This window comes from Cydia splendana, chromosome 3 (genome assembly GCF_910591565.1).
Source record: "Cydia splendana chromosome 3, ilCydSple1.2, whole genome shotgun sequence".
Classification (NCBI taxonomy): domain Eukaryota; kingdom Metazoa; phylum Arthropoda; class Insecta; order Lepidoptera; family Tortricidae; genus Cydia; species Cydia splendana.
The window spans coordinates 23317686-23331560 of NC_085962.1; the positions used below are offsets into that span (position 1 = coordinate 23317686).

General features: G+C 34.6%; 1 protein-coding gene and 1 long non-coding RNA gene across 2 annotated transcripts in view; both read left to right on the forward strand.

Moving 5' to 3' along the window:
- LOC134789411 (uncharacterized) overlaps positions 1-13875 on the forward strand; it is a 550672-nt gene that overhangs the window by 376050 nt on the left and 160747 nt on the right. The gene's annotated exons all lie outside the window — the stretch shown is intronic.
- LOC134806881 (circadian clock-controlled protein daywake-like) overlaps positions 1-13875 on the forward strand; it is a 44469-nt gene that overhangs the window by 1280 nt on the left and 29314 nt on the right. Inside the window, exons 2-3 of the mRNA XM_063780298.1 lie at positions 7399-7627; positions 10815-10945. Of these exons, the coding sequence (XP_063636368.1) occupies positions 7399-7627; positions 10815-10945 (360 nt within the window). The remainder of the gene's footprint in view (positions 1-7398; positions 7628-10814; positions 10946-13875) is intronic.

The following is a 13875-nucleotide window of genomic DNA, read 5'->3' on the forward strand; positions in this document are numbered from 1 at the left end:
TTGATCACTATGTGTGTGTGTCTGTGGCAGCGTAGCTGTTTTTTAAGCAGGTGAACCGATATGGATGCAGTTTTTTATTTAAAAGCAGGTTTGTAGCGGTAGTTTTTAGACATGTTTAATTGGTATTACAATCGGTTAATCCGTTTCATTCCGTATTTCTAATTTACAATGTGGTTATAAAATGTTTGAATTGGTCTATTCAACGTGACTGTTCAAAACTTTTAATTTTAGAATGCATTTATCGGTAAAAATAGAAATTGCTCTAAAAAAAATCAAAAGATGTTGCAATACAACCATAATAACAACCCTGCAAGTCCTGCAACGCATATGCATATTATCTATTACTTAGACGTTGACGAATTTTCGACCATCAGTAGAGGAAAATTATATTGACTTAAGAAAACTTGATTGTATGAGGGTGTTTCACTTATGTACTTACGGGAAAAAAATATGTAGTTGTAATAATTTTCCTGACTTCGCTCACGAATGGAGTCTCCCCACTCTAAAAACTATGTATTTCGATTTTCAAAAGAATCGAATAACGTTAAGAGGTTGCGCAAATTGAAAAGGTAGAGTGAGAACCCCATACATTGCGTGAAAATGAACTATGTTCTAAAATGACAAAATATAACGAACTGATACTAAAATTGAATGAGAAAACTGAATTTTGCGTCTATAATACGATAAAAGCACTTGCTTTGGAAACAGGTGGAAAAACGGAAAAATCTTAATTAGAACATTTATCGAGTAACCTAAATCCAAGTGGGTAAGTAATAGAACGTATACAAACCTATAATATATTGCTCAGAATATATAAATTCAATTAGTATAATTTTGAATGGCATAACGTGCAATAAGTATAACGTGCGATACGTATAACAATGAATTCTATAATTTTATAATGTATAATACACTTTACATATAATATCGTTTATGATAAGTATAAAAAGGTATAACGTTGAAATAATATAATATACAAAACAAATACCACGCAATAAACCTAACCTTTTAATTTTCTGGGGGGTAACAGTTCTAACCTAACCTAATACTTTTCTGGTAGCAGTTTCTTTCTCTGAGGGGTCACAGTTCTAACCTAACCTTCTTTTCTGGTAGCAGTTTCTTTCTCTGAGGAGTCACAGTTCTAACCTAACCTAACCTACTTTTCTGGTAGCAGTTTCTTTCTCTGAGGGGTCACAGTTCTACCCTAACCTAACCTACTTTTCTGGTAGCAGTTTCTTTCTCTGAGGAGTCACAGTTCTAACCTAACCTAACCTACTTTTCTGGTAGCAGTTTCTTTCTCTGAGGGGTCACAGTTCTAACCCAACCTAACCTACTTTTCTGGTAGCAGTTTCTTTTTCTGGGGAGTAACAGTTCTAGCCTAACCTAACCTACTTTTCTGGTAGTAGTTTCTTTCTTTGAGGGGTCACAGTTCTACCCTAACCTAACCTACTTTTCTGGCAGCAGTTTCTTTCTCTGAGGAGTCACAGTTCTAACCTAACCTAACCTACTTTTCTGGTAGCAGTTTCTTTCTCTGAGGGGTCACAGTTCTAACCTAACCTAACCTACTTTTCAGGTAGCAGTTTCTTTTTCTGGGGATTCACAGTTCTAACCTAACCTAACCTACTTTTCTGGTAGCGGTTTCTTTTTCTGGGGAGTCACAGTTCTAACCTAACCTAACCTACTTTTCTGGTAGCAGTTTCTTTCTCTGAGGGGTCACAGTTCTAACCTAACCTAATCTACTTTTCTGGTAGCGGTTTCTTTTTCTGGGGAGTCACAGTTCTAACCTAACCTAACCTACTTTTCTGGTAGCAGTTTCTTTCTCTGAGGGGTCACAGTTCTAACCTAACCTAATCTACTTTTCTGGTAGCGGTTTCTTTTTCTAGGAAGTCACAGTTCTTACCTAACCTAACCTACTTTTCAGGTAGCAGTTTCTTTTTCTGGGGATTCACAGTTCTAACCTGACCTAACCTACTTTTCTGGTAGCGGTTTCTTTTTCTGGGGAGTCACAGTTCTAACCTAACCTAACCTACTTTTCTGGTAGCAGTTTCTTTCTCTGAGGGGTCACAGTTCTAACCTAACCTAATCTACTTTTCTGGTAGCGGTTTCTTTTTCTAGGGAGTCACAGTTCTTACCTAACCTAACCTACTTTTCTGGTAGCAGTTATTTTTTCTGGGGAGTCACAGTCCTAACCTAACCTACATTTCTGACAGTAATTCGTTTCGATAACCTATGAAATACTGAGCTATCCAAATAATTTTACTGATGTTTTGTTCAGATACTTATAATATGAGATGTTATTCATTATTTTAATTTATATGCATAATGAATGTTATATTAAATGTAATTAGTTTATTTGTATGTTATACCAAACAGCGGTATGTATATTGTATGTTATATTATTTTTATGTTAATACTAATTGAAAATATAGATTTATTGCATTATACATAAGATTTGTATACGTTTTGAACGTTTGTAAACTGAAATTATACCAAAAGTTCGTATTCATTATGATACGCACCCAATCCAAGTTTACTACTAATTTTAAAATTAATTTATCTGTAGAAGGTTCAGTATCACACTAATCTCCACATGGATGATAGCCGCTTAAACCATTTTCTATTACCGTCTGATGTAGAGTCGTGGGTTATTTGAAAAATATTTGTTGATGTTGTGAAACCTCTAAATACTGACCGGTTTTTTTTTTATACGTAGGTATAATATTTTTTTATCAGTTATAGAAGGATTCGAGCGAAGTATGATAAAAATCGAAAACTTGGAAAAATAAAAGACCGCACTATAGTAAAATTATAATAAAAATTCAGTGGTTACAAATTACATGGAATTTCAGTATAAGCACTTTAGAAAAGTAAACGATGCCTGCACCTAAAATACTTAATTACTATAATTATTTACAACTTACAACATTCAACTGACTTTATCAAGCGCGAAATAGCAGTTTATGTGACTGCTACATAATGCAAGGCATTAAAATACATCACACGAGTGTTTTAATGCCTAATCATGTACAGTTACATACACTACTTTATCTACTCACATATTATATCATAAACTTTCTATGATATATGTATTCACTAACCTCATATTTCAACCGACATGCGATGGGGCATCGTTGCTCTCTGGCAGAACTCGCAGATTTGAGAGGTGGCGTCTCCGAAATATCTTTATCTCATTTTACACGAAACTTTGCTTTAAGTTTGTTTAAAAACAACAAAACAAATTAATTTTGTACTTAAAACTAATTAAAATATGTAAATGCAAACTTTTTTCACGCATGTCAAGAATCCGTAGTTTTTTTTAATTCATAGACAAACGAATGAAGCCCCTATTCTCATGTCACTCGAGATCAAATGTCGTGTCGAGCGGTTTATATTTAAAAAAAACATACTGAATTGACGTTTCGTATCGATAACTGTTTTAATATCTCTGAATACTAGAATGCCCCACTTGAGTTTTGGCTGATGTTCCCAATTTAAACTCATAACCTTACAAAAATCGATAATGTTAAATAACATTAATATAAAATAAATAAGATTAAAAAAAAGTACAGATTTACCTACTACCACAGATAAGAAAGTTCTCATAGTAAAATTGGTTGTAACAATGCATATCCTCGAAATTATAAACAATGCAATGACATTGAAATTATAAATATGTATAACCGTCATTAAAAACCGGTCAGGATGTAAGCTTGCTTCGTTCTCACATTTTGATGGTGCACGCACATCACTTTAGGCGGAATAGGCTATTTCCATGATACTAAAATAAACAGTTCCATTATGATAAAATTTTATCTCTTTAAATTTATGTATTTTTTAATATTAATTAATAGGTAGTCTTACTAAAGTACGAGCGAATTGGCCTAATGGTAATTTAAAATAATCACACGTATCGTTACGCGATGAGTGATGGATGACAATGACATGGAAATCAATTTCCTCGTAGTCAGTCAAGGTTTCAGTTCCCGTCTCGTGGGGCTATATGGAACCACGGAGTATATGGAACCCTTGGGGGTACCTATTTGAAATGTTACATTACATACATCATAAGTTCTCTGTCATGTATTCAAAAACCGCAAATTACGGCCAGCATAACCCTTCAAGTGGCGGTCAACCGGGTCAACCCGTGAATGGTCGATGCGAAAACCAGTAAACTGTCATCCACCAGTGAGTGGTTAATGAGGTGTTAACGTGTTTAGAGGTGAAATTGAACGCATTTAAGTAGGTATAGTTACGCTCTTCTAGCGCCCAAAATTAGGTAGCGAGTTAGAGAAGGATAGCATACCATAAGAAACACAAAAACACTTGGTATAAAATTTGTTGGTGAGGACCATTGATTCGGGAGCGACCGCGTAGTCCGAGGTCTCGTTTTTTAAGAGGTTGTTTTGTAACAGAAATTGTATCTTAGGTCCCTTTTATTTATTTAATCTTAAAGATAAAAGTCTTCCTTTGATAATTAAATAGCAATTACCTCCAATAATCAATTAGGTTTATGGTGGTAGTCATTTTTAACAAGGAAGCTGGAAAACTGTCATTCTTCCGGAGTTTGATTAGGTCTGGCCAAATATATAGGTAAACATTAGAATAATTTAATTGCTATATTCAAATAGCCTATATAACGCTGATTCTAACAACATGTGATTTAATATACTTTCACAGAAAAGCTTAAATCGACGATTTTGTAAAATTTTCTTAATCTGCGCTGACCACCCACCGGGGCCCCGCCACTTGACTACTTTTTGCGTTTTCGCTGGCGCCACTTGAAGGGATAAAGATAATTTGTTACAACTAATTTATTATCCTTGAAAATGTTTTTTTTACGAAGTTTGTTTGCACCGAAATAGGTATTAATAGGCAAGTAACATATATCACAGTATTCAAAGAGATCACCAAAATGTATGGATAATTCCATTATATCCCAAATACAAATAAATGTTGAAATTTAAGATTTTTAGGAAGAAAGTAGGTATCCACGAAATGTAAGCTTTAGTAATTAATTTTAAAATATTACCGTAAGTATCGTGATATTGTCCTAGTTATATTGTAACTAGAAATTTAAAACCAATATAATGCAGTTAATTAGCAAAAAACAATATTTACTTTATAAATACCAGTAAAATATATTATAGTAAATCCGTACACCGTTTGACTAATATATTTAAATAAAGGTGACATACGGATGCTGACTGCAGCAGCATTAGGGTAGGTACTTTTGCAACGCGGCGGCGTTAAGAAGGTCGATGACGCTGACCAATTCTGCGAAAAATAAATTATCAAAGTGCCAATGCTAATAAAATAGATTTCGTGTATTAACTGCAAGGACAAAGAAGATTTGAACCAATAACCTCTGTAGGCACAGGTACAGGTTAAGTACTTTTAGCGCGTCATTTTTAAGATATTGTACTTATCTCTTTTAAATCACTAAATATATTTAAGAAATGTTCAAATAGGTATTTAAAAAAGGTAGAACTCCCACTGACCATAAGAGAGTTTTCACATTGTCATCATTATTTTTAGCAATAATGATATCTATCTTAAAGGAATAGAAATTCAAATTTTCTATGGCTCGTGATGACCAGGTGATGACCCATCGCGCCTACATTTTTTAAATTTGGTGCTCTTTTTCTACTGTCGGAAATGGCTTGACAGATTATATTTGCAGAGTGTACCTATAAATAAATATAACATGTCTCGGAAGCTATTGTAACTAGGTGCTTTATTTACAAGTAAATCGTAAAAATATATTACCATACCACAAAGTTCAAGCAATGATCATAAATAGGAATTGCATGTGAACTTGTAGGTACCTAATAGCCAATTATTGTATAGGTACCCAGGTAGTAGGACTTGTGATATAAGTAGGTAGATAGTAGATACCTACTTATATCACAAGTCCTACTACCTAGGTACCTATACAATAATTGGCTATTAGGTAGATACCTGGGTACTTTTATTACGTGTTTCACTTAAAACGGATTTGTTGATAGCAACACGTGGACCTTATGCATTTGGTAATATAATAAGGTCCATGGTCCAAGGTCCATGGTACAGCCAAGTGTAAAAATACGAGTGTAGACAACTTACTCAAAAATATGTCGTTATATAATTTGTTAATTCGCTAACATGAGCGCTATGGGACATATTTTTGAGATGATTTTTGAGGTGCAATATTTTTACACTTGACTGTACAACGAATGAAAGTTGTACGTCGGTATACCTACTTTATTTCCCACTGCTTGGAGGATTTCATGCTACCTAAAAAAGTGTTTAGGTAATCCAGTGATTGCTTGCCAATCAAGTTATCAGAGAGATTAATAATATAATAAATCGATAAAATTGATATTTTTGTAATATCGCATCCTTAAATGTCGACGCTGATTAATTATGTTGTAGGTACCTACCTATATTTTTTTTTGATGATGTATACTCACTTTAGGATTTTTGAAGAATTCATTGCTTGTATCTTTCGCTAAGCTTTGAATTATGTTCTCCAATATTACGAGTAGTTAAAACTCTACTTTGTTGTTAGGTATTAACCGACTTAATTACAATTTTGTTTTTGTATGTCATCTATAATCCCGCGCGCCCTGCTCATATTTGAGTATTTTTTATTTAATATTTTGGTCAGACCATAACAAAAATACTTAGAGCTTACTAGTCCAGAAATGAAACAGCTGACTGCCCAGTCAGCAGCAATGGTGGTGGATCAAACGACGCGCCAAAAATATCTGCCACCACTGGAATACTAATTTACAGTTTAAGATGCAAATTGTTCGCGTAAGTTAGTTTATTCTATTATAATATTACTCTTATTTTACGAAAAATCTGGTTTGTTATTTAATTGTCTTATTTTTTGCTTCATACTTATCATAGGTATATAAGCAATTAAAATATTATGATAAGTATCTTATTCAATTTAGTCTAACAATAATAGCACGTAATTTCGTAATTGCAAACGCTTAGGATGTATTATTATTATCGGATATAATCATATTACTTTTTTACGTCGACGTGATTATTAATGCTAATCTAATGCTATAAGCATTACGGCAAGCCACTTGAGCTGCGACCATAACTCAAGTATACTTTGATATAAAAAAAATAGAGTTTTTATTTTTTTATTTATTGGTATTGGTATTCTGGATAACAACACCCTTAAATATAACTAAGTCATATTAAAGGAGCGGTCCGAGTCCGGGCCGGGGCGCCCGACACTTCAGTTTTAGGAAGTACATAAAAGAAGGCCAATAATCAGGTCCAGAGAGGAAAACGGGGACTAGATTTCTATGGAGAAGCGATCACGTGTTTCGTCCCCTTTCATCTTAAACTAGAAATATTATTGAGAAAAAAAGAAGACTTAACGGCCATCTTTGATTCCAGCGTCGTACATCAAACAATGCAGCTACAACGACCCCGAGTTCGCGGCGTGCGTGAAGCAGCAGGTGGTGCTGTCCCTGCCGCAGTTCACCAAGGGCATCCCGGAGCTGGGCGTGCCTTCCATAGACCCCATCAGCCTGGACGACATCATCATAGACGGCAACGGGCTGAAGCTGTCCTTGAGAAAGGCACAGATGCATGGTCTTAGCACCGTCCATGTAACAGATCTCAAGTAAGGATATTTTTCTATGTATAACAGATACTTTGATACAGGTACCCCAACCCACTCATTAAAAAAATGGTTTAGGTACTACTAGCTGGTTTGTTAGTGCACACCGTTGTATGGGGACCTTGCACTTTGAGACTATGCGCTGAAACTTGGCACAGTTGATTGTTAGCTGGTCTTGAGCAGATAGGTACAGACCGGGAGCCGTCGAGAGCCACCTCTCATATAGCGGGGGGGAAGGGGGAAAGTTCGACGCTGCGGCGCTTCACTTGGAGCAACATTTCTCTAAAACTATGCCTATTAGGGCATGTCATATTTCATTTACGGATAAATTGACAATGAAATTTTTAAAGTGTCTGAAAACAAAAAATACAATCGTAAAGCTAAACTTATTACGTTTAAAAAAATATATAGTTTATTATACAAAGCGTATAAGGAGCAAAGTAGGGATACTGTTAATTAAATAGGTGCAGCAAACTGAACATTGATTTCAGTTTTCGTTAGTTATTCATGAAATATATACAATTTAACGTATTAAATTGCTTGTAATGAATTTAAAATATTTTCTGACGTTTCGGATTTTTTTCTTTACAGCGTTCGTGGTGAACGGATAGAAATCATTTACTTTCTATTACAGCAGTTTTTTTGTTTATTTTCTTGCCATACTTATTATATGCAGTGTAGCGCATGCTTGAATGATATACGTAACCGCAAAAATTAAAGATCTTAGAATGATAAATCATGAATAATAGTTGACTGTTTGTCTTCTTATCCTTATTTGTGGTTGCGCAAACTATCGATTCCACATGATTCACAAACAATGAGCAACCAGTCAATCATACAGGTATCGACGTAGATGCTCCACTCCAGTATACATATACTCATTGTATGCAAATAATTGCTCTGCAATATTGTTGTTACGTTATTAAGTAAGCATTAATGAGTAACTCGTGTACGACGATCTGTAAGGTAAGTGATCCAGTAGGCTTAAACTACATGGAAACCATGGAGTAACTTATAGGTATATAACTGATAAAAACTACCTGTACATATAGGTATATAACTGATAAAAACTATTTATGTAGGGAATGATGTCCCTATGACACTTTTGGTTGGGTTTAATTTAAAGTCTAGGCTCATATAAATAAAATAAATAAATTTATTTGCTATAAAGTTTAATATTAAATAAAATAAATACCGTTTTAGTCAGTAGACTTTTTTTTAATATAAGGTAAATGTACGCTCCACCGAACGCTCAAAATCCGTCCGTATCACCGAATTTCTTCTATTTTAGGCTATAAGTCGATTACCTACAGCTGATATTTAGTTGCGTATTTTTTTTCCACGAGCTAAATACCTATCCCTTCCATTATGCCCCAGAGTCGGCCAATTTGTGCCGCAGTTGGGACGTGGCAACTGATCGAAACGGATCATCGCTGCCGATTGTCACTTTGTATGGGCAACCTTAAAGAAATCGTTAACAAGTTGCGTATATTTGTTAAGGTCATAAAACCTTTTAAAATTATTTCTGTGTTTCAAAGTATGGTTTTACAGTGTGATTACCTAATTAGTTTGTGTATTTTAGTAAATTTAATTAATATAGTGCAGTTATATTATTAGAAATTAAGCTTAATGTGAGTTCGGTGATGAGTATACCAACAATTTGATTGGAAGGTATTATCGAACAGCGTCCGGAATCAGGGAAAGCGTATGTTTTTGAAATTATTTTTCTAGTGGTGGATTACGAACTATTTAGATTAACTACGTAATTTCACAAATAAATTAATGTATTTGTAATTTTATGAGCAATTGCCGAACAACAAAAACCTATATAGATTATTATAAAACTGCGTTAGAAATGTTCATGTTTTACGACTTTTTGGCATCAAAATAAGGTTTTTGGCAAGACTGTTATCAAACAATAATTTTAGATATTTTACGTCAGTATTAGCCAGAATTTTATACATGTACGGTTTTGTAATAGATTCAAGTATTAAATTTAATAATATATTTGTAGTTATACCATATTGATTACGATTTAAATACTATTTTCAAAACCTGTTCGCGAAATAGGTTCCACATATTTTCCATGTTCGGTGAATGGTACCCATGGTCTCTACTACCGAACTCATGTTTGCGTTGGCCATGTTTCTATTTGATGTTCATTAGAATATCATCCTTATTACGATAACGGTTAGGTCTATATTTATATGTTTATTTTTTGTGACCCTCATTTCAATGCCAGCGCTTCTCAAACTAATAATATAAACTAATAATATGAAGATTTGTGATATAATTTGATAATGAAGAGTATAAATGCTCAATTTCTTTTAAACTTTATGAATAAATGTTACTTCAGTTTTAACTTGAACTAAATCTTTTATTTATAACTAACCTAAATACATCAATATTGTCTGGAATCATAAATCTAGCGCAGTTAAAATCCTTCTCAGCTAACCAACCCACATAAAACAAATAAATAATTAACTTAAAAATTAGTTACTATTAGTACTTGTTAAAGCAAAATAATGTAAACGATCGTATACAGGATTTATATTGTTGTCTCTATATTTGATGCATGTTATTTTAAAAAAGACACGTTTACCATCTTTCTAATGCTAAAAAACGAAGTATAGCAGGGTTTTAATAGTGAACTACTAAAGTTTGAGCACCATTCAACACCATATTTTCATACAAATATTTCCTAGTTCGGTAATGCGCGCTCCCTAATCGGTATAATGTGCAAATCACGTTTATTAGTTCGGTAAATGGTACAATCAAGGAAACCGGAAAAAATTACTTTAAAAATGTTTTTAATATACGTGCAATCATTTCAGTAATTTATAGGTATGTTTAAATGAGGACAAATTTACCTGTGTTTCTATTATAGTAGTGAACATATGCGTATGAAAATACCAGAGCTAATTAAAAAAAGAAACGTGCTTTCTGGTCTTAAGCGTTCGGTGGAGCGTACATTTACCTTACCTAGCGTAAGCCGTAACTGGGAGGAAATGTATTTTTTTTTCCTTAATCTTCCAACGGTGCGGCAGCTGATGTTAGCGTAGTTCTTAATAAACCACTTTACGAGTTATCACCCGGGAAGAACTTAATACTTAATAAAAATCTGTTGCTTTTTATTAAGAAATTGCGGTTCATGCGTGATCGAGTAAATTGAATATTGTATTTGTTTCAGAGTAAACTTAAAAGACGAGAGTTTCACCCTGAAATTTGTTGCCAATATGAGTGTCTCAGGCGTATACAACATCGATGGCCGCATCCTAGTGCTGCCGATAAAGGGAGATGGAGATTGCTTGATTTTAGCCGGTAAGAATATAATTTGCTAAAATTAATATATGACTGTTCATTTTGTATTTATTTTCGTGTTTCATTTTGCATTTTTCACTAAATGTGACACGTCTGAACACTTTAGACAGTGCGAGTTTCATTACATTGCGTTATTTGATCGGTCGGCTGAGTTGATGTAACCTCAATGGTCCGCAATGTAGGTAACTAAAATCGCATGCGGGCTCGCGCGCCGTCTAAATTCAGAGAGCGATTGTGCACTACAATGAATTTTACTGTCCGGCAGTCCGAGTTTTTACGGTCCGATATGGCACACCATTAAATGTATATAGTAGCTTGTGCACTAGACGTAATTTTACCGTCCGACATTAAACTTTTCCCCATTCGGGACAGTTTTTTTCCGGTCCGAGATGACAGCTATGAAAAACGTGTTTATAGGGATGTACCGACTAGTCGGGAAAGCCGACTATCCGGCCACATTTGTAGTCGGCGATTAGTCGGCGACTAGTCGGCAAAAATGGCCGATTAGTCGGCACTTTATTAGTGAAAGAAAAACAGAAAAAAAGAAATCATCAGTCAGTATTTACCATATGTTTTATGCCTATTTTACTAAAATACTTATTTAAAGTGCATACGTAACTTTTTTTGCATATATTTGACCGTTTGATCGTTATTGTATGTTGGTGGGTTGGTGTTTTCCTCTATAGGTCAATCTCAACTGATTCTCGTGTAGTTTCATGGGCAAGTTAAATAATTTTATTACTATTCAGTTTTTTTTTATAGGTGGAGCCATGGGGAACTTCATATTAATTTTATTGCAAAATTTAGAGACTTAGACAGGGCACGTTGCTCGTAAAGACGCTGACCACAGGGAATAGGCTCTTAACTGCTGACTACGTACGGAAAATAGAGCCTTGGAAATACTAGTGTAGTAAATGAAGCAAGTTGTTGTATGGAGACCCATGCATTAATTTCTCAGTCGATGAAATTTTGCTTGGTTATTGTATAGTATGAGCCGAAACTAACATATAAAAATCCAAAAAAAAACACTCCTAAGTTAGGTATTTATACGTAAAAATACAAATCTGTTTATATATTGAACTGAGTAATTCCTCTGTCCAAAATGATTTTACCAAATAAGTTATTTGTATCAGTATGTAATACTAGAAAAAATCTAAAACTTTTGTCAAATATGAGAATATTTTTTTTATGATAATTCCTTTTTTTGTCGCTCATTTTCATCGGACAATTGCTCTGTCATTTTTTTCTTCTTATATGATCTTAGAATATAATTTGGCGTAGTGGGTAAGAAAATCCAAAAAAAAATGCATACCCTAATTTATGTATTTTAGAACTATTAAAAACTGAGAGTGGAAAATTTCTCAGCGTGATTTCTTTTTAAATATGTACTAAGTAGTCACGTATACACTTAAATACAAAATATCCAAAAGAAATATCATCCCTTGTACACCCCGCTCCCTACACACTGCTCCTGATATGTTTAGTTTTTAATACGCTCGTTATTTTTTTGATGTTTTTATAGCTGAATAGAAAGACAACTGTGAACTTATTTCAATAAATAAAATGGATAGAGAAATTATCCACAGCGAGTAAAAAGGCAATTTCTGAAAATAGTATAGTTACATGGTAATTTTTTTAGATTTTCATTTTGTAGGTATAAAACTGCAATAAAATGGCATTCCAGTGAAAAAATTAGACAGAGAAATTTTCCAGTCCAAGACACGCCAAAATATTATATTTTATTAATATTGGTATTTCTGCTCGGATATTTTTTTTGATATTTCATATTTTGTTGCAATACGTTACATGAATATGTCCGGTGAAGAAAGTTTGACGGAGCATTTTTTCGTAAAAAGATATTAACGATTTAAGACTTTAGGTATTTACTTTAATTCTATTATTATTATTCTTTGGAAATTTATACAATACTTTTTATTTATTGATACTTTGTCATACTGTAAAGTTTTTTCTGGCTGAGGAATTACTGCGGGGTACCACTACCTTTATTTACTACACTATACCTCCTACTTGCAAGCTGTACCTACTGGCGGTCTGCTCAGGATCGCAAAATAAAAGAAATAGAGAAATTGAACGAGGATTCTTGTGATAGGTCTTTGAATCTGTAAAGAACACCTTCTAGCCAAGCTAATCTAATACCCTTAAACGAGCAATTCTTGTTTATTTATATGTACATATATTTATTTATATATATATATATATATTTCGGGTATCTCGAAAACGGCTCTAACGATTTCGATGAAATTTGCTACATGGGGGTTTTCGGGGGCAATAAATCGATCTAGCTAGGTCTTATCTCTGGAAAAACGCGCATTTTTGAGATTTTATATGTTTTCCGAGCAAAGCTCGGTCTCCCAGATGTTATGATGAATAGCGCAATCAAAGGAGCAAAACTATTGTTTTTCACCTGAACTTATACGAAACTAATGATCTGGCCGACTAGCCGACTAGTCGGCCGACTAATCGGCCATTCGAACGCCGATTAGTCGGCTAGTCGGCTAGTCGGCCAAATCAATAGTCGGTACATTACTCTGTTTATGCTTGAGCACTAAGAAGTAGCGCTGCGGAAGTGGAGATGGATCGGTCATACCCTGCGAAGAGGGGATACGAACAACGCCAGTATCGCGTTCGAGTGGCGGCCTCAGGGCGGGAAGCGAGCCCGCAAACGCCCTGTACACACCTGGAGGCGCAGCGTAGAGAACGAGCTGACAGCCGTAGGACTGAGCTGGAACGAGGCCAAGACGGTTGCTCTAGACAGGAAGGCGTGGAAGGATCTTGTGGAGGCCCTATGCACATCCGGGGTGCCCTAGGACAGACAACAACAACAACAACAACAACAACATGCTTGAGCACTGCGTCTGGAATTAGTATTATTCATGACTTAGCCGGGCGGGGGCGGGCTAGCGGGGTGT